The sequence below is a fragment of the Heteronotia binoei genome, chromosome 4 (genome assembly GCF_032191835.1).
Source record: "Heteronotia binoei isolate CCM8104 ecotype False Entrance Well chromosome 4, APGP_CSIRO_Hbin_v1, whole genome shotgun sequence".
Taxonomy (NCBI): domain Eukaryota; kingdom Metazoa; phylum Chordata; class Lepidosauria; order Squamata; family Gekkonidae; genus Heteronotia; species Heteronotia binoei.
In genome coordinates, this window is record NC_083226.1 from 48241861 (window position 1) to 48263922 (window position 22062).

Genomic DNA, 22062 nt, shown 5'->3' on the forward strand with positions numbered 1-22062 from the left:
AATTCTGTGATGATTGGTCTAAGAGAATAGCTTATTCTGCAATCTGATCATTGACATAAGATCAGAAGACCCTCCCCGCTTCAAATTCTGGCATTTAGATCTCTGCAAAAAGTAAAATGCAAATCAGGATACTGAAAAGACAAATCATCCCCCAAAAAATTAGTCTGTCCCCAAAATTAGTCTGTCCCCAAGGCACTAGTAGGGGCCCATAGGAAATTTACTACAGAAGGCTTAGACAAGATCACCTCGGCCACAATCTCCCTATAAGAACCACAGGCAGGGAGTGATGGACAGCTGTTCCTCATTTCACCCATAAGTCAGCTGTCCCAGCCTATCCATTATAACCTGCTGATCAGCACTGAGCAAAGCTGAAACAGACTTTATTATAACCTCCTCCAAGTCATTGCTATCAGGAATATATATAGAATTAGACTCTAAGGGAAGTAAAGAATTATCTCATCTAGTCAGATAATGCATTGGAACACTGAACCATCCTGTGGGTACCTGTCCCTTGCCACAGAGTTTCAAAGGGCATGAAGTTTTCAATCTAAAAAAGTGGAGATAATAACGTGTTAAAAATCTCCTTCAATTTTAGAAAGTGTTTTTAAAAAACAAGTAATGACGGAATGGCTGAACTGCCAAATATCTGTAAGATTTTACACTCTGTTCTAGAGCTATTATGAAGCTCAACTGTTCTTAAGTCAAAGGATCTAATTCTGCTATAAAAAAGAGTTCTCAAGTAGTGTTTGGAACAAGATTTAGAATTCTAATAAATGATGTGTCCATTGAATTGACAGATGATCAGACATATCCTGGAGGCTGCAATACCAGCAGATAAAAGTCTTCAGCATTGCTAATGGGAATCCATTTGACCATTGTTCAGTTGTAGGACCATCCTGAGCTGGCAGAACATGAGGGTGCCTTAGCTGACCATGTGGTGGTATTAGTGCCAGGTTCCACTGCTAGATGGATAAGATGATCAAGCTTAAATAACACCAAAGATCCTCTCCACAGTTGTTGTGGCCAGAATAGAGAGCTTCAATGTAATGGGGGCATCTGAGCAACCAGTGCCCTTCACAGACCTCCTGGGAGCTGCTCTTGCACTATATAATCCAAGGGCAGGACATCACTCAGAATATCTGCAACATGTCTGGATATTCCTGAGTAGTGGTTTGAATCTGGGATATTGTAGACATTGTTTGGAGGAGCAAAAAGAATCTCCAATTTTGCTCTGCTTAGGAGCTGAGAGAGAGAGAGAGAGAGAGAGAGAGAATCACTGGTGCTTCCGATTAAACATTGCGCCTCAGTTTTATAGTTGTTTCTGTACTATTCTGTACTGTTCTACCCATTCTTGGTCCTCCTAGAATCCATCAGGAGCAGTGGATTTTCAGTCCAGCTCCTACTCCTCCCTATTCTGTTTGCCTCTTCAGAAAACCATGGCAGTTAATACAACTCAGCAACAACCCTTCTTTTGTTCAGTTCAGGCTGATAAAACCCAGTCATTTATCTTCAGACGAGAGATAAAGAGACTTTCGTAGTGTTTAATTAAAATTCCACTGATAAAAACAAAATGTAAACGAATTATAATGTTCTCCTCAAAAGGGAACCCTCCAGTCTTGCAGACTCTTGTCTCTTGATTCCCGAGAAGGAAAACTTATCACACAAACAGATTAAAAACAAATTAAAATAAATTAAAAGGAGGAAGATCTCAGGACATTGGCACTACATGCCATCTTGACTGGAAATCCACTAGACAGACATTTATGTCTGAGATTACAGGGGGGCAAAATAAACCACCAGGATCAAGGGCATTCCTGAAATGCAGGGAGCACAAGGTAAAACAAAATATATACAATGCAAATCTAATCAATGAAGTACAGCAGGGGTGGCCAACGGTAGCTCTCCAGATGTTTTTTGCCTACAACTCCCATCAGTCCCAGCCATTGGCCATGCTGACTGGGGCTGATGGGAGTTGTAGGCAAAAAACACCTGGAGAGCTACGGTTGGCCACCCCTGAAGTACTGCAGTCATTTATTAGCTTTGCTCGTGAATGCCATTTACTTAGAACAGTCAAACTGGTATAATAGTGGTTTTGAAAATTTTTGCTTTCGGGGAACCACATCTCCATTTTGACTCATCTGATATGGAATCCTTGCAAATTGCAGGGGATTCTGGGATATATTCTGTAATGCAATCTGTTTACATATGGTCCTGGCCATCCTGTTCTTCACATTAATGGGCTTAAGTGCTTTCCTCACATTAACTAAGAGAGCACACTTATAATATACCCCATCCTTTTCAGGAACTCATTGGAACTTTTCAGTTTTCAAAAGAGACGACTAATGGAAGACATGATTGAAGTTTATAAAATTATGCACAGGGTAGAGAGTGGACAGAGATAACTTTTTTTATCCCTACCCCAAAATACCAGAACTCAAGAGCATCCAATGAAGCAGATGGGCAGCAGGTTCAGGACAGACAAAATGGGTAATTAAAATACAGAATTCACACAATGGGTGCTTGAAATATGGAATTCCCTGCCAGCGGTTATGATGACCATAACCTTTGACAGCTTTAGAAGGAGATTAGATTCATGGAGTCTATCAGTGGCTAATAGCCATGGTGACTAAAGGGAACCTCCACATTGATATGCTGAAAATCTCTGACTACTAGTGCCAGAAGGCAACATCAGAGGAAGGCCTTGGCTTCTATGCCCTGTTGTTGGCCCTTCCCAGTAATTGATTGGCCACTGTGTGAGATAGGATGCTGGACTAGATGGGCCCTTGGTCTTATTCAGCTGTGTGCTGTAAGGGAAGCTCAGGAGTAGTACGTAGGTAAGATGGCTTTCAAAATGGCTTGTCTGCCACTTGCAAAACCCTTTCCAATATATGCTGGCAAAATAATTTTAATAAATCACAACAGCAGCCTGCAAGCACTCCATTCCAATCTTCCATATCAGAAGTACCAATTTTCATGGTATTTTGCACATCTCACTCGCAACCACATCATTCTCCACTACATTGGTTTATAATTGGAATCTTTCCTTCAATAAGCAAAGACTGTGTGGTCCCCTAATTTTCTGCCAAGTGCACTGTTTTAAACTGTCACACCATGGGAGTATGCTGCCAACCGCTCAGAGCAAATAGGAATTTTTATTTATTTGCTGCCATCTTGTGGCAAGAATTCCTCCAGTTATGCAAAAAAGGGTAGGGACCCAGCAGATTTCCTATTTCCTCTGTGCTCACAGAAGTACTAACAAAGAATGTTGTGGTTGCCCCTAAACGTTATCCCTAAGCATCAGTGCTTAGTTCTCGTGGCCATTTTTTACACACTCAGAGAAATGCTGTTTGCCACAGCAATTTTTATCCAGGCCAGTTTTGCCCAGGAACCTGGAAGGGTCTCCTCCCCAGTCTCCTGGACATGGAGCAGGTGTCACTGTGTTTGTGTGTGACAGGCATTTGTGAATTTCCTACACTGTGCAGGGGGATGGACTAGATGATCCTGCAGGACCCTTCCAACAATATGATTCTATGATACCATCCAGATCAAGTAGTAGAAATATAGCTATTACAACAAAGACTTAAATGCTTGGCCCAAAATGAATCCCAGTTAACTGAAGGCTGAACCTGTCCTTATAACATTCAGCAGAACTTGTCTTCCCCGAAGTATAATGGACCCAAATATATATTTTTATAAGTGAGCAGGGTTTTTTTTGTTTTTGCTGAAGTTTTTACAATATTCCTGAAAAGCAGGCTGAAGATTATTGATGACATCTACTCCCTGAGTTCATGGCAAAAGCAGTATTTTGAACTCAGGAGTGACTTCTTAGATTAGGGCTCAACACATCCCTAAGAAAATGTGCAAAGGCTTTTCAGATACTACTGTTACAGAAACAGCAGCAAGCAGCATGGAAGCCCTTCTCCCTTTCCCTTCATTGCACCAGTGCTCAATTGCACGAAGGCCCTGATGCCCTGGCACCCCACCCCCCTTCTCTGCTGAGCCATGGTGTGATGCTAAACCATGTTTCAGCTATGAATGAAAAAATCTGCCTATAAAAAGAGGAAAGGAAACGTGTAGTACCTCTCTAACCTCCATGTGCCTCTCAGCAGAATTTAGCTCTGGGCAGAACATCCTCATGGACATTCCACCTGCAGCCCCCTCCCTCTCTGCCCCCCCCCCCCATTCTCCTGAAAAAGGAGTTTTTCACTGGGGAAAAGTTGAGTTGTGCTTGGATTGGGCATGACATCATGTGGATGGTCCCCAAAACAGTGGAGTCTGCCCATATAGGGAAAAAACCTCTGGGTGGAAGCAGACTAGTCATTTACCACATTAGTCACAAAAACTTAGCATCAGTCATAAATTGAGCTCTTGGCACAGCACCCCCAGGGCGATTCTGCTCCTGCTTACTCAGCAGAAAATCCCAATGTTCTCCCTCTCTTTTAGAGGAATACTATAAGGGCAGTGATTCCAGTTATTCTTTTGCCATTTGCAGTTATTCATTACTAGGGGTTCTGCATGACAGTAAGAGCCATCAGCTTGGACTTCTGAATGTGGCTGTTCTCAAATACAAATTTGTTATTTTCTGCCTTGCAACTGAATCCTTTTATTGCTGAAGCAGCAACTGATGTATCTTTGTTGCAATTGTTTTAATCACCAACTCCTACGCAGTACAGGGAAAGGATCTCAATAGGGTGGAAATAACAGCAAACAAAAATGTACAGACCTAAAATCTTATGTATCCTAACCATTAAGCAATGGTCGCAGTCCAGCACAGAGTTATGGACAACTAGGCCCAGAAAAGTCAAAAGTAACTCTGTGCAGAATTGCACAAGTGAGAAGAAGAAAAAACGTTGCTGGATCAGACCAATGATCCAGTTACTCTTTTTCCACAGCAGCCAGCCAGAAATTTGGAAGGGATGCAAGCGAGGAACAAAGCCAAACTTCACACTGTTATTAATCTTATGCAGTGCTACTCATACTGCCTCTAAACATGGGAGTTCCATTTATTACCCTGAAAAACAGTCACTGATGGACTTCAGGAATATCTAATTCTCTTTTTAAACCACTTATTAATTACATCCTGTGGCAACAAGTTTCACAAATTAATTGTGTGAAAAGTTTTCTTTTAAACTGTCCTGAATCTACCACACATCTACCTGGTGGGAAGGGCGGGATATAAATCACAAAATAAATAAATAAATAAATAAACAACTGACAATGCAATCCCAAACCAGATTTACTCCCTTCTAAGTCCACTGTTTTCAGTGCTCAGGATGGCACATTAAATGCACAACTTCTGCTAGTATGGAAGGGGAAGAAACAAGTTCTCAACAGGGCTGCTGAGGTGACCTGCACAAGGGCTGTGAAGGGGCCCCTTCTAACCAATTTAAGTTTTATATTTGCACTGCAGACACCTTTTAAGGAACCAAACCAATATATCTAATTCTCAACTGGGCTCTTTCTGAGGATACTTAAATCTGCAGATTGGGTGCTGAAGGAGGGGAAACAAGATTGACAGGTATCAGGGCAGGGGGTGGGGGTGAGAGGAAGAGTGATAGGGTGGGTGACAGAGAAAGAAAGAGCTGGATGGTAGGCACTGGGTAAGGAGAACAAGAACAGAGAGAAAGTAAGAGAATAAATTCAAACTCATGACAGAGAGCCAGTTGGGTGTAGTGGTTAAGTGTGAGGACTCTTATCTGGGAAAACCAGATTTGATTCCCCACTCCTCCACTTGCACCTGCTGGAATAGCCTTGGGTCAGCTATAGCTCTGACAGAGGTTGTCCTTGAAAGAGCAGCTGCTGTGAGAGCCCTCTCAGCCCCACCCACCTCACAGGGTGTCTGTAGTGGGGGAGGAAGATAAAGGACATTGTGAGCCGCTGTGAGACTCTGAGATTTGGAGTGGAGGGCGGGATATAAATCCAATATCATCTTCTTCATCTTGATATACACGGCTTCAGCACTGCCAGGTCACAATGTTCTATAGGAAAGGAAAGGTCTCCTGTGCAAGCACCAGTCATTTCCGACTCTGGTGTGACATTGCTTTCACAACGTTTTCACAGCAGACTTTTTACGGGGTGGTTTGCCATTGCCTTCCCCAGTCATAAGAACATAAGAGAAGTCATGTTGGATCAGGCCAATGGCCCATCCAGTCCAACACTCTGTGTCACACAGTGGCCAAAAAAATTATATATATACATATACATACATATATATAAATATATAAATATATATATATATACACATACATACACATACATACACACACACACACACTGTGGCTAATAGCCACTGATGGACCTCTGCTCCATATTTTTATCTAACCCCCTCTTGAAGCTGGCTATGCTTGTAGCCGCCGCCACCTCCTGTGGCAGTGAATTCCACATGTTAATCACCCTTTGGGTGAAGAAGTATTTTACACTTCCCCCCCAGCAAGCTGGGTACTCATTTTACTGACCTCGGAAAGATGGAAGGCTGAGTCAACCTTGGGTCGGCTACCTGAATCCAGCTTCCGCCAGAATCGAACTCAGGTCGTGAGCAGAGAGTTCAGACCACAGTACTGCTGCTTTACCACTCTGCGCCATGGGGCAGTTCTATAGTAACTATATAAAATTGGGGCAGAATTCCCTTCTATACTATGCATTAAAGTCATCAGGTCCTGACTCAGTCCCCTGCATTAGTGTTGTCTTATCTATCAACTTCCTTCCTGTTAACACTAGATGGCCCTCCTACACCATATTCCATGTGTGGTTTTGCCAATTTTCTCCTTAGCTCTTCCTTTCAACTGAAGGTGTGCCTTCCAGCTAATCTTGCCTTAGCTCTGTTTTTCAGACCGCTGTATACTTTATTTCATTTTTAGCTCAGCCCCCTTCCAGTTTCTTTCTTTCCTGTCACAACAGAATCCCCCCCTTTTCTGGACCTTACCATCATGTTGAGGATTCTTAAGGTCATCTTCAGAGCTAGTGTGGTGCAGTACTTACAGTGTTGACTAGAATCTGGGAGACCCAGGTCTGAATCCTTGCCATGAAAGTCTGCTTGGTGACCTTGGGCCAGTCACAAACTCTCAGCCTAACCCACTTCACAGGAGAATAAACATGAGAAAGGAATAATGTTGTAAGCCAGTTTGGGTCCCCATTAGACAGAACAGTGGGGCACAAATAAAGCAAGTAAATAAATAAATATTTGTTTCTCCAATGGCCATGTTCTTAAGCTGCTTTCTACCTCTCCCTCCCTCAAGGTTCTATTTATTTCATTGCCTATTTTGTGTCTTTCCTGTACATATTCCTTGACTCTCATTAACTAGTAAGGATGTGAAATTAACACACAAATATAGACTGCATTCAGATATCATGATAAACCTCTGTCTGTGATGGGCACAAATAACACAGTAAAGTGTGGTATTGTGCTTCCCCTCACCTCCACCATCCTCCTTCCCTCACCTGCAGGGCCCTGATGGAAGACCTTCTGGTTTAGGTAGCCTTGAATCAAGCTCCTGATTGTCACAATGTCCAAATGCAAGCATCAGAGCAAGCTTCCCAAAGCAGGAAGTGTTCAGCAGCACTCCGCACACAAGGGGAAGCAGGGAAGACAGAAAGCAAAATATGAAAGTTCCACAAGCAGAATTCATTCTCATCAGAGAGAAACAGAAGTTTGTCATAATATCCAAATATGACCACAGACCGTGTAGCTAACTGAACAGGTGGAATGCTGATGACATTCCGTAGCGCCACACCAGTTTAGCTAATCAATGCCAGCAACTTTACTGCTGCAACTGCAAGGCAATATAGATGGTTGCTGTTGCTTACTGTGCATTTTGCAGTCTGTTGTATATTGGTAGTCTTTCACCAGGAGCTCTGATACGACAGGGAAAAACCATTACTCACTGAATGTTAAACGGCTGCAGAGTTACATAAACCAAGCAAATTGTATAATGAAGTCAGAGAGGAGCCACTGCTCCATTAGAAGCTATGCATATCATATTTGAACACTGAAGTCAAGAAAGGCTCCACGGCAGAATCAAAAATGCTTTAAAAAGAGATAATGCCACTTGAGGCAGACAGCTACAGCTGTGGGTTATGGGGAGGGAACAAGAAAAAAATGCACTGTTTAAAGCCCTAAGAAAACAGCTCCAACCAGCTACTCTTATCAAATAGAATTCCAAAGGGTTGGGTCCTGTTCACTGAGAGTATGACACATTTGCAGATGATTCCCTGTCTTTCCTTCTCAGGCCCTTGAGATTCATGAGAAACCAGTGCTGGGAATCAAGGGAACCTTGTATCATGAGCCACCACAGTACAGGCCTGGTAAGTAGGGGGGGACTATGTGAAACTGCTTCCACTTTCTTCCTCCATCTGATGCAGTGAGGAGAAGATGTGATTTTGCTTCTTATGGCAGCTCTGCTGCTTTGAAGTATTATTTTATTAAGATAATCCCAGTTGGATAACCATGTTAGTTCATAGCTGCAGAATGTGTGCATGCATTTATATCCTGCTATTCTCCGCAGTTTCTATTCCTTTGCTCAATCATCAACTGAATGGGAGGCTGCAACCAAGAAGTCAGAAGGAGATGGAGATTGGGAAGGGCAGTCATGAAGGAACCAGAGAAGATCCTAAAGAGCAAGAATGTGTCACTGGCAACCAAGATAATTCATACCAGAGCATTTCCCATCACTATGTATGGGCATGAAAGTTGCACCACGAAGAAAGCCAACAGGAAAAACACGTTGATTCATTTGACATGTAGTGTTGGAAAAGAGTTTTGCAGATACTGTGGATCACTAAAAAGGTATATCAGTGGGTTTTAGATCAAATTAAGCCTAAGCACTCCCTAGAACATGGGTGTCGAACTCATTTGTTATGAGGGCTGGATCTGATATAAATGAGACCTTGTTGGGCTGGGCCATGTTGGGCCAGACCATATGTGTACCTATTTAAGATTAGATAGCAGGGATATAAACATTATAAAGGACACAAACACAATTTAATTTTAAAAAAAAACCTTAAAACCACGCTTAAAATATTAGCACTCCTTGGTCTTAATGATGCTTTCTTTGTATTTCACCTATGGGATCCAGGGAACTGGGCAAAAGAAGCCCTGGCTCTTTCCTTCCTTCCCCAGGGGACAAGGAAGGGGAGGAGCCTTAGCCAATGGAAGGAAGAGAGGCTTGGCTCAGTAGCTCTGCTGTGTGATTGAGAAAGCCTGGCAAAGCAAGCTCTGCCTCCCCACCCCTTCCTCCCCAAGGGAGGAGCCTCAGCCAAATGGAGAAAATAGAGGCTTTGCTCCGTAGCTCCTGTGCAATTGAGCAAGCCTTGCAAAGCAAGCTCTGACACAGAAGGAAGCAGATGACAGCGAGTTGCTCAGGGGCCTGATAGGAGCCCTCTGAGGGCCTGATTTAGCCCCCCAGGCCAGATGTTTGACACCCCTGCCCTAGAAGCTAAAATGACTAGACTGAGGCTATCATACTTTGGTTACATTATGAGAAGACAAGAGTCACTGGGAAAGACAATAATGCTAGGAAAAGTTGAAGGCCTCAGGAAATGGATTGACTCAATAAGGGAAGCCACAGCCCTCTGTCTGCAAGGCTGCTAATGACAGGCCATTTTGGAGGACACTGATTCATACAGTTGCCATAAATTGCAAGTGATTTGACTGCACTCAGCACACACACATTCTCCCCACCCAGTTGGTGCTCAAAGAAGCTTAGAACATAATTCTCCCATCCTCCAAGCTGAGGACATGCAACAGACCCAGCAAGCTTCTGTGGTGAAGGTGGAGATTTGAACCCAGGTCCCCCAGTATTCTAGTCCAGCGCTCAATCCACTACATCATGCTGGCACTCAGTGGCATTCTGAAAACTAATGACATTTCAGCATCTGCTTTCTGGAAGCAGAACTTACTTTACATATGAAAAGATCAGTGCCTCTAATGCTAGAATACACTGGGCTCCTGCCTTGTTTTATTAAAAGCCTTTTAAATTTTATTTTCTGCTCTAAGGCCATCTGCTGATTTTCAAGTTTGCGGTGTTAGACCAAATTCCTGGCATTTTTATAATTAATTCATATACTTTAAAAAATTTTACTGGCTGGTTGTAACTTATCATATCCAATCTATTAGGACTAGGAATGGAATCACACAATCCTTAACAGCATTTCCATTCCACAGCCTCTAAAAGCTGCATGTCAACAGAGCTTCTGTGGCATGTTAGGGAAAAACAGGCCTGTTGCTAATGTTATGGCTTTGTTCTTTAAAGAAAAGCCAACCATATTCCCCAGGTACATGGATGAATGGTGCAGGGCTTTCACTTATGATCACTTAAAACTATAAAACTGATTTGTTAGTCTAGTTCAACTTCTATATTCACATCTTGCCTGATCAAGGGAGCACTCCTAAAGGGACCTTCTCAGAAATGTCCCATTTGGATTCAATGAGGTTTACTCCAGGGAAAAAAAATTTCAGCCTACACTCTGAGAATGCAATCCTATGTAGGATTTCAGTGCCACGCTGCCCTGCAAAAGGGGTAATAACGGATGTGGGAGAGAAGCCTCTTTCAAAGTTTCTTTAAAGTAGCCGCCAGCGTTCTAATTAACAATAGACACTGGTAATTGTTCCAGATTAACTCATCTGTGTGTGGTCTGGTGTACGGGCCCATGTAGAGAAGCGGCGACAGCGTCTTAAAAAAAAAAAAAAACCCTGTAGAAATAGGGGGGAGGGGGAGATAATATCCAGAAGTAAAAAGAATAATTTAAGACAAAGGTTAATTCGTGTCAGGTTTGGGGCTCCGTTTTCCAGACCAAGCTTTATGGGCGGCCGAATATGCGCGATCAGTGCCTCTGAGCACGCAATGTGTTCACCTCCCGTTCCCCACAGAACACACAGACAAGGCCACACCGCATGGCTAGCATCCCTGCGTGCACCTCCGTTCTTGTAAAATAAAATATTTTTAGAAAACAAAACAAAAACCTGCAAGAAGGTGCTACAAACGGTTCTGCGAGCCCCGGCAGAGGACATTTAAACGTCAGGAGCGCGTAAAGGCGCCGCAGCATTGGCTTTCAGAACCCGGACGCGACGCACGAGCTCCCTTTCCTCGTGCTCAGGGCCCCGGGCGCGTGCACCCCAAAGAGGGATCCGAGAGAGCGCCTCCCCCCACCCACCCCGGGGAAAGGGGCACCCCAAAGCGGGGAAAGAAAGCACGAGGAGCTCCATTTCCCCCTGAGTTACAAAAGAAAGGGAGAGCTTACCTTCACCGGCGTAGAGACAGCAGCTGTAGCCATGTTGGTCGGAAGCGAGAGACTACCGGGAGGGAGGGAGGAAGAAACGAGAGGCGGTCCTTCGCTTGACTGGATGTTCGCCCGCCTGCAAGGAACAGAAAAAGGAAGCGATTTCCCGCCAGTTCTCAACTCGCGGGAGGGGTAAAGGATGAACTGTTTCCACCAAATCAAATACATGACATCGACTTTAAGAAAAAAAGTCCCAAATGTCCTCCGTGGTGGCACTTTATGACATGCAGTGCAAGTTACGTTCTTTTCTCACAAGAACTCTGTAACAGTCTCTGTTTAGGAATAGAACAAAGTGGGAGTCCAGTGGCCCCTTTAAGACCAACGAAGTTTTAGTTGTTTATTCATTATTGTTGGTCACTGGACTCCCACTTTTTTCTACTGCTTCAGACCAACTCAGCTACCCGCCTGGATCTGTTCAGGATTGTACTGATAAAGAGTTTGGTAGCAACATCGACAGGTCCTGTTCCCTCACTTGCACATACTTTGACTACATTTTGTGCAGTTTATGTTAAAAACGATGCTGGTTAAGCTACTTTGGTTGTAGATGCAGCCAAATCATGTGATTAACATGCTTTCTTAGAATGTGATTATTGTGTTATTTAAGGTAGCAGAGTGTCAGACTAAGGTATAGATTTAGGTTAGAATACCCATTCTGCTATGGAAGCTTGCTGGGTGACCTTGGACCAGTCACATCCTCTCACAACCTAATCTGTGCCACAGGTCCCACCTGACCACTGGCAGGGTAGGTTTGCCAGCCTCTAGGTTGGGAAACTGCTGGAGATTTGGGGGGGTGATCCCCGGAAGAACAGGGACCTCAGTGGGGTGCAATGCCTTACAGTCCACTCTCCAAAGTTCTCTGGGAGAACTGATCTCTTTAGTTTGGACATGAGCTGTAATTCTGAGGGATCACCAGGTCCCACCTGGAGGTTGGCATCCTTAAGGTTGTTATGACAATGACATAGAGGAGAACAATGTACTGGGGAGAAAAGTGGGGTATAAAAGAAGGAAATAATGTTCATACACACACACACAGTCAGGTGACTAGCCATGCTGATCTGAAGCAGCAGAATAAAGTTTGTGTCCAGTGGCACCTTTAAGACCAACAAAGTTTTATTCTGGGTATAAGTTTTTGTCTGCATGCACACTTCTTCAGATTCATTGAAACAGAAGTCACCAACCATTACATATAGGGTGGGAACATTCATTCCAGTTGCCAGGATGGTATCATCCTAAAACACTTTCCGGGAAGTAAACTCCATTGAGTGGACTGGATTAGGATTCTGAGTAGGATTCTGCATAAACCTTTTTTGGATTGCTCTCTTCCTCTTTCTTGATTGTTCTCAATAGTAGGGTACCAGCATATATTTCAAATGTGTTAATTCAAATATATAGGTTTAAATTAAAAACACCACCATATGCATTCTTAATTCAGAGAACCTACTTTTAGTAGCAGAATATATTGATTGATTTAAGTTTTTATGTATTAGGCTTGGATCTGAAGTCCTGTCATACATTACAAATATTGTTAAATAATTATTTATGAATGTATCATTTCCTAATGGAAATCATAAGTACTTTCTATAAATGAGTGAGTTCTGAGAATTTTGAAAAGAGGATTTATGTTTAAATTAACATACCAACGTTACAGTCTTGAAGATGTTACTATAATATTAGATACATTTATTATATCTAAATGTTTTATGATAACATGAATAAAAGCTTCATGGCTTTAATTTTTTTTGTAAAAATATAACTTAACAATTAAATAATAGTTACAATAGTAACCCATAGCCTAGTGGCATCTTAAAGACTAACATTTACATTTACATTTTTGTTGCATCAGCACCCTGTGTGGCATTCAGGCTACAGTTGAGAGAACAGAATTCTTCTATCTCAGTCTTCATCTCATTGTATCTGAACAAGTGTGCATGCACACAAAAGGTTATACCTTAAATAAAACTTTGTTGATCTTAAAAGTGCCACTGGGCTCAAATTTTGTTTTTCTGCTTCAGACCAACACAACTGCTACCTATCTGGATCGACCTTCATTTCATTCTGTTGGACTTACTGCTTAAATAGACTCTTTGACCGATAGAAAAGTCTGTGGCAGTGAAAACAGCAGGCTCCTAGTTCACCAAAAATACTTTATTTCCACATGGGGATTTCTCCCTTGTGAAAACAGTACGATGCCCTTGCTGTCTGGGAGAACATCTGCCCATTTCATGGCTTCTTGGGGTTCCTCCAGATTGCAAGTGGGAGAATTTTGGATGCTAGTACATCAGGAACAAGGCTATGTTAAACTTTGTCCCTGATGGGCTAGTTTACCGAATACAGAAAGCTGCGTTCTTTCTTAAAGGAACACTCAAAAACACATAGTCTAACATGTATCACCACAAACTTCTGCCACCTCACACAGTTTGTATTCATACAATAAATACCTCAATGTATGTATTCATATATACCTCAATGTCGCACAGTTAACATCTGAACAACTTCCAAATAAAATACTTCATTTGAGGCAACAGAAGAACCGATGTTGGCTGCTCTTTAGTGAATTGGTATGCTGTGATTATATTATCAGTTACAGCATTTGTGACATCCAGAAATCATCCTGAAGGCCAAATCAGATGAGAGGCAACATTTTCCCTGTATAGAAAAGTTCTCTTTATAGGATCGTCTGTGGGTTTTTTTTAAATACTAATTAATAGACCCAGGTTGGTGTTCTTAAAATCAGTGAAGGGGTCTTTCCCACAATCTAAAAGGCCTTTCCAAAGCTCTAGAGAGCTGGTTGCAGAGAAAAAGAAGTTCAGGTGCTTTTACTTTTGTTTTTCCTTATGGAAAACTGCAGTTTTGTAGACTTAACCCTGAGCAGCCAGTTAGATTCTTGAAAACCTCAGATAGTCCTGAATGTCAATATAGTATAGCAGGGTGCTGGATTAGGCGTTCAGTCATGAAGCTTGCAGTGTGACCTTGGGCTAGAGACTTTCTCTCAAACCTAGCCTATCACACAGCATTGTTAAGGAGCTAAAACAAAGAGGGAAAGCTATATATATCACCCCAGACTCGTTGGAAGAGTGAGATAAAAATATGATATAGATGAGTCTTTCTTACCTCAGCCTGGCTTGGCACCTCTTCTCTCAGAACAAATGTGAGGCTTGGTTTGAATGGTATTCTTCTTGTAATTACCATGCTGCAGATTGGCTGGCTTGAAGGAATGCCTATTGTTGCTCTCCACTGGTATTCTACTTGTCGAATTGTCAAAGGAAGTCTTACCCCAATGCCATAGGACTCCAGTGTTCTCTTTTTCAAAGGAAAGCAGCCCAGAAACTGCTGTCTTCACCACATGGGGAAATATATGACACCTATGCTTCTCTACCACCTTTCCTTCACTCCCTAGCTTTCACAGTTGTCCAGATACTTCCCAATATTTGGGGCATCATCTGAAAAAGTCCTTGGGCATCCTCTCCCAAAGAAAATTCAAAGTGTATACCCAAATTTAAAATATTTCCAAACCATCCAGAAAGCTGCCATTTGCCACATACTTAGTTCAAGAATCTCTGATAACTAGACTTGTCTATTATTTGGCAATTTTGTACCTGGACATGTAGCTTATCAAAATATCCATTTTCAGAATTCCCAGTTTTAGCGTGTTCTGAAAATGTGGGATAAGAAGAAAACTTTGGATTTGCACCTGAGAGGAAAAATCTATGGTGGAAAATTTCACATTACATGCAGCTTTAAAAACATCAACGTGGGGAATTTCACAACTGTGGAAATGGTCTGTGTGACCTCCCTTTAATTGCAGTCTCTCTAACCTACCTTTCAAGTTTGTTAAGAGGATAAAATACAAGGAGCTTGTATAAACCATTCAAAATGGCAGAATAAAAAAATATATTCCCAAACGGAACAAACCAAAACTTTGCATTAGACTTCAGTTGCTTGGATTTGTGTGTGAGGTAATGTATGCAGAAACTATATTTGCAGGCTTCGTGTCTGTTTGAATATATATTATTATGTGTCCCCACTTCTCCTAACAATGAGAGGTTTCACTAGCATCCATCCTACGGAGGAGAGAACACCACAGACTTATTGCATTTTGTATTATCTACTCTATTTGCAAATATATAGGCAAACCACAACTGGAGGAGTATAGAGGCACCCATACAGGACAGGGCAGAGGATCCTCTGCTTCACATCAGATCCCCAGAGAGAGAGATAGAGATCCTGCACCCCCAACTTCACCCAGCTCATAGTGATTGCCCTCTTCTCTCCAACTGTTTCAGAATCAAAAACCAGCCTTTCTTTTCACACAAAAACCCATCTGTTCTTTCCATCCAGCTAGGCTGGAGGCTCACTTCTGCCAAATCCATATGAATACTTGAACAAAACTATTTTCTGACACTAATGTCTATTGTGAAGATCCCCACAATAGCTAAAATATGTTGCCCTTCCTTTTTTCATGGAGGATAGATCACAAAAATGTATTCCTCCTTTAAATTGAAAAGGAAGGCAGCATGGTATAGCCCAATCTCATCAGATCTCAGAAACTAAACAAGGCCAGTACTCGGAAGGGAGACCATCAGGATGACTCTGTGAAGAAAGGCACTAACTAACCGCCTCTGCTTCTGACTGGACACCCCTCCCTTGTTGGGGTTGCCCAAAGTGGGCTGTGACGAATAGTCACAGTAGTAATACAGTTAGCTGTCCTGAAGATGGCAGCACATCCATACATTACTGCTTTCATAAAACAGATTTGTCCAATGCTTTCTTTAAAAGTTGTCTTTTGCTTAATTGCAGGTAGATCTTGTTTTAAAGAAGCCCTAATTCCTGCACACTAAGCTCTACTGCAGGTTTCACAAATCATTTTATTTACTTATTTTATTAGATTTTTATCCCTTCGATGGAATGAGGCTCAGGGTGGCTAACAACATAACAATACAATAACAATAATGTAAGTTATGAACAATTATGAAGAGTACTGTTTTAGAACATGTGGGGTTAATATAATAGCAATGGGCTAGACAGAATTCCAGTTTCCTTTCCCCTTTTAAAATTCATGAACCATGTGGCTAAAACATAAAAGGCAATGGTTTTTAAAATACAACTTTGAAATATCAGCTTTTTTAAAAATGCCACTGGAATAAAGGGACCTCCAAAGAGAAGCTCCCAGACAATGTCACGCCTAATTGTAGAATGCCTTGTCTGACTCTGATATTTCCCCATTGCAGCAGAGACAGTAAAATCCCATGTTCTCCAGCTCAAAGGAGGAAATAGCAGAGTCACCACAGGCCAAGAATCCATGTGGACTCTCCACTTGCAGCCTCTATGTGTAGGGGTGGAGCTAGGGTTGCCAAGTCCAATTCAAGAACAGGGCCGTATCTGGGGGGGGCAGAGGGGGTGCTTGCCCTGGGCACTGACTGATGAGAGATGACAAATTGGGTATGGAGTCCATTGTATTCTATGAGACCATAAGAAAGAATGGCCCATAAGTGGGCATCATTTTTTTAATTTTGCCCCCCCCCCCCTTCAAAAAGCATGTTCAAGAAATATCTGTGGACTTTGGGGGTGGGGCCAGGAGACATTGGGGGTGGAGCCAGGTTGTGACAAGCATAATTGAACTCCAAAGGGAGTACAGGCCATCACATTTAAAGGGGCTGCACACCTTTTAAATGCCTTAACTCCACTGGAAATAATGGATAGGCGCAACTTCTTTGGGGGCTCATAGAATTGGACCCCCTGATCCAATCCTTTTGAAACTTGGAGGGTATTCTGGGAAAAGGCACTGGATACTATGCTGAAAATGTGATGCCTCTACCTCAAAACACAGCCCCCCCTGAGCCCCAGATACCCATGGATCAATTCTCCATTATACCCTATGGGAATCAGTCTCCATAGGGAATAATGGAGTGTCCAGCAGACATTCTCTCCCCTGCTCTCTGATTACCCTGAAGTGGGGGGAGGCCTTCCAAACCAGGGAATCCCCTGCCCCCACCTGGGAATTGGCAACCCTAGGTGGAGCTAGGTCCTGCCTTCAAAATGGCAGTCTAGATTTACCTTCCCTGTAGCTCTTTCAAGGTCCCCCCCCTTTCCCTGCCGAGCCACACTAGAGCACTACAGCGTGGCTTGGTTGGGAAAAGGAAAGGGAGGGGGCAGACTACTACTATGTCTGTTTGACTGGGAGTGCCAAAATTACCATTGTGTCTGTGTTTTTGTGCAGGAAGGATTGAGATAAGAGGGAGGAGCCAATAAAAAAATTAAAAAAAAAATAAGAGGGAGGAGAGAGAGGTAAGGGGGCAGCGGCAGCAGTGAGCTCAGTAAAAATAGGGATCTGTGGGCCCTCTTCCTGCCCAACCTCTTCCTGCTGCCGGTACTTCCATGGTGGGACATATTGTTGGTCGCCTGTGTAGAAGTAAACTCAAATCCATTGCCTATACTTTGATTCCAACATCCTCCCCCCCCCCCGCCCCGACCCAGGCTAGCTCTATTTCAGCGCAAGAGGAAAGGAAATCATTATTTGTGAAGAGAATCTCCAGTGGAAGACCAGCCTTGCCAAATGATAAAATGACTTCCATACAAATCGCAAATGCCAAATGCGTCACAAACTCCTGACCTAATCGGACTTCCAGGGTTGGAAAATGACGAGCTGAACTGCTTCTCAGAAGGGGAGCAGGCTGGAACTTCTGTTCGGGGTAGTGGAAGGCAATCTAATGCCTACTGCCTACTTTTCTCAGTCAGAGATCAGTCCAAGATATGCATAGGAAACTTTGAGGAGATTTACCTTGGCTAAAAGGGAGTCCCGGGCGGGGGGGCTCCTTTGAGGCTTTGAGGGGTCTCCGGAGATGAGTTGCATTTTCATCATCTGCAGAAGTTTCCAGAGTCATTTATTTGACATAAGCTCGACAGGCTCCTAATCTTCTTTAATACTGCTAAACATCTAAAGCTATACAAGACCGGTGTTGATCTGGATAACTACAGAAAAGGTACAGATTACTATCTTTCATTCTGGGACTAATTAAAGTTAAACAAAATAAAATCAGAAGGTGGGAAATTGAAATCTAGAAAGCTTGGAAGAAGAAGGGGAGAAGGGGCGAAATTTGGACTTTGTAAATTTAAAGGACAGTGCTAAAAAGTGGAAAGGAATTTATTGTTTTGTCTACTTGAGGTTTTGGAGAAAAAGCCCTATCGTCATAGATTTGGAGCTCCCACAGCCAACTCGGGAAATACGTCAAGTATCGTGAGATCTCTCTACCAGCGAAAACGGGATTTGATGGCAAGCAAAACAGGAAGTATCAGATGGAAAAGGGAAATCATTGAAGCAGCCAGCCTACTCTAGGACTATAATATCATAGAAAAACATTGGTGGCCATTGCTAGGAGGCTAAAATTTAAATAAAATTTTTAAAGTGTTCAGGACATTAAAAATTGGTGGAGTCGACTGAGGTGACAATTATAAGGTAAAGATTATTGGACATTACTGTTAATAACCATTTTAGAAGCCTTTAGAGGAAAAAGGAATTTTTTTTAAAGTGAAGCAGAAAGTCACGACTGCCATTTTGGAAAAAATAAAAACTTTAAAAATTAATATCCGAGGACAGCGAAATTAGGCTTATTGGAAAGAGCAAGCCTCACTCTTTTAAATCTGATAGTTGAAATTTAATTTGGTGAGGTCAAAATTTTTGGTGTTTTTACATGTCAGACCACAAGCAAACCTGAGCAAGGACTGCTTCACTGGAGAAAATGCAGGACCAATTAGATGCAATGGAAGCCAGGATAATGAAAGGGATGAAAGAGATGATAACTGCTTCCAAAAAAATTTAGAAAAGATATTGAAGAGCTAAAAAAAGATATAGAGGATCTCAGAAATGAGACTGTGGTGACATCAAAAAAAGTGCAAGAAGTGGAAGGGAGAGTCAAAGTACATGATTCCACCTTGTTAAAAATACAAGAAAAAGTGGCAATTCATGACTGCAAATTGATGAGACCCAGATACGTCTGAGAGGAGTACCTGAGGATGAAGAAACTGATTTGAAAGAATATATAATAAAAATAATTGCAGAATTTTTGGAGGAAGATCCTGGACTAGAAACATGTATGACTATATGTATAGAGTGAACTCACTATATGCCAAAAAAAAAATCTACCAAGAGATGTGGTTATAAGATATATGACAAAAGAAATGGTGGGAAAAACCATGAATAAAAACTTTGAAAAGACATTGATAGTCGGAGGCAGCAGAGAAAGAATTATGAAGGAGTTGCCAAGACAAGTGATAAATGACAGAAGAGCATATAAGAAATTGACAGAAAAATTACGGGACAATGAAATGAGGTATAGATGGATAATACCTGCAGGTTTGAGCTTTGAGCTACAAGGAAAAAGGATTACAATTACAAGCACACAGAAACTGCGTGGATTTTATGAAGAACATAAAGAATTTGCGCCATGATGGATTACAAATTATTATCTTGGAATGTAAATGGACTAAATTCACCACAAAAAGAAAGGCAACATTTCATTGGATTAAAAAGCAAAATTGTAATATAGTTTGTTTACAAGAAGTATATATCAAACAAAAGGATTACACATTTTTATGGAATAAGCAATTGGGACTAGAATTTCATTCATTGGCTGAACAGAAGAAAAGGGGAGTGATTTTTTATATTAAACAAGAATTGGACCTGAAATTAGTGTTTAAAGCTAAAGATGGAAGATTTGTAGCAGTAGAAATAATGTTAAATGCAAAAAAACCCATTGTTACTGGGAGTGTATGCACCAAATGGAGCAAAGGATGCTTTTCTAAAAGACATTATACAACAATTTGATGAAGTGACATATGATCAAGTTTTGATAATGGGGGACTTTAATGGAACAATTAAGAACACACTGGATAGGTCTGGGGGGGGGGGGAAATAATAAGGAAGGAAAATTGCCAAAGTCTTTTTTTGAATTGGTCAAACAAGAAAATTTGGAGGATATATGGAGTAAATCTAATCCTGAAGTGCGGGATTATACTTTTTTTTCAGCAAGACATAATTTTTTTTCCAGAATTGACATGTTGTGGGGTACTAAAGATTTAGGCCTTATAACAAAGAAAATAGAGATTTTACCTAAAATAGGGGCTGATCATAACCCAATAATGTGGATTACAAAATTGTCTAAAAAGTCGAGAAGATGGAAATTGAATGAAGATTTACTACAGAATAAAGAAATAGTGACATCTCTAGAAAATGAAACTAAATAAACGATAAAGAAGATATAGAATTTCAGACGGTGTGGGATGCTTATAAAGCAGTAATGAGAGGAATACTGATTACATTGAATAATAAAGACAAGAGGGCAAAAGAAAAACAGATGCTGGACATTCAAAATAAAATAAAGAAAAAAGAAGGGGAACTGAGAAAAAGGCCAGGGGAAAATAAAATTATGAGGGAGATTACAATATTACAAACACAAATGAGACATTTGTTAAATAAAGAACTGGAATGGAATCTGAAAAGATTGCAGCAGAAATCTTTTGAGGGAGCAAATAAACCTGGAAAATATTTGACCTGGCAACTGAAGAAAAAGAGAGAAAGTAAAATTATTAATAAAATTGTGGTGGAGGGAAGAGAGGTGATAGATCAAGAAGGAATAAAAAGAGAATTCTTTAAGTATTATGCCAAATTATTTAAGGGTGTTAAAATAAAGAAAGAAAAAATTGAAGAGTATTTACAAAAGATTAAAATAGCACCCTTAACAGAAAATATGGGGAAAGTTTTGAATGATCCAATTGAAACATAGAAATTGAAGCAGTTAATGCCGAAACTTACGAAATTGATGGACATGATAAGAATAAAAGGGAAAATACCAAATACGTGGAAGGAAGTTGTTATTTTGTTGATTCCAAAGGAAGATAGAGATGTCACGAATGTAAAAAATTATAGACCAATCTCACTATTAAATAATGACTATAAAATATACACAAGAATCTTGGCAGAACGGCTTAAACAACATTTGACAAATTTTATAAAGGAGAATCAAGCGGGGTTTCTCCCCCAAAGGCAAATAAGAGACAATATTAGAAGTGTTGTAAATATTGTAGAATATTATGAAAGACATCCAGAAAAGGAAGTAGCATTATTCTTTGCAGATGCAGAGAAAGCATTTGATAATTTAAATTGGGACTTTATGTTTGCAGTAAGGGAGAAAATGGAGTTGGGGGAAAACTTTATAAGGATGATAAAAGCAATATATACTGAACAACGTGCAAGGCTATGTATAAATGCAGATCTTACAGAAGACATGATAGCAAAGGTACAAGACAAGGCTGTCCACTTTCCCCACTGTTGTTTATAATGACTCTTGAAATCTTACTGATGCAAATCCAAGAAGATAAAGAAATAGAAGGATTAAAAGTAAAAGGATTTATTTACAAATATAGAGCATTTGCAGATGATATAATGTTTATAAATGAAAATCCCATACAAGTCACACCTTTGTTGTTAACTAAAATATAAGAATATGGGGAATTGGCAGGACTTTGTATTAATAAAGAAAAATCAAAACTTATGCAAGTAAATAAGCAAAAGGAATTGCAGAGGCTAACGGGTTGTGAAGTTACCTCTAAAGTAAAATATTTGGGTGTGGAGATAACAATGAAGAATATTGATTTGTTCAAAAATAATTATGAGAAGCTATGGTGTAAAATGGATGAAGATATGTTAAAATGGAATAAACTTAATTTGTCATTGCTGGGCAGAATAGCTGCAATTAAAATGAATATTCTACCAAGAATAATGTATTTGTTTCA

The 22062-nt window shown here is 41.1% G+C and overlaps 1 protein-coding gene across 1 annotated transcript in view; it reads right to left on the reverse strand.

Annotated features, from left to right (window-relative positions):
- The window catches only part of MTAP (methylthioadenosine phosphorylase), a 37969-nt gene extending 26617 nt beyond the window's left edge, over window positions 1-11352 (reverse strand). The window contains exon 1 of the mRNA XM_060237220.1: window positions 11236-11352. Within this exon, the coding sequence (XP_060093203.1) occupies window positions 11236-11268 (33 nt within the window). The 5' untranslated portion in view covers window positions 11269-11352. The remainder of the gene's footprint in view (window positions 1-11235) is intronic.
- Between the last annotated feature and the right edge of the window lie 10710 nt (window positions 11353-22062).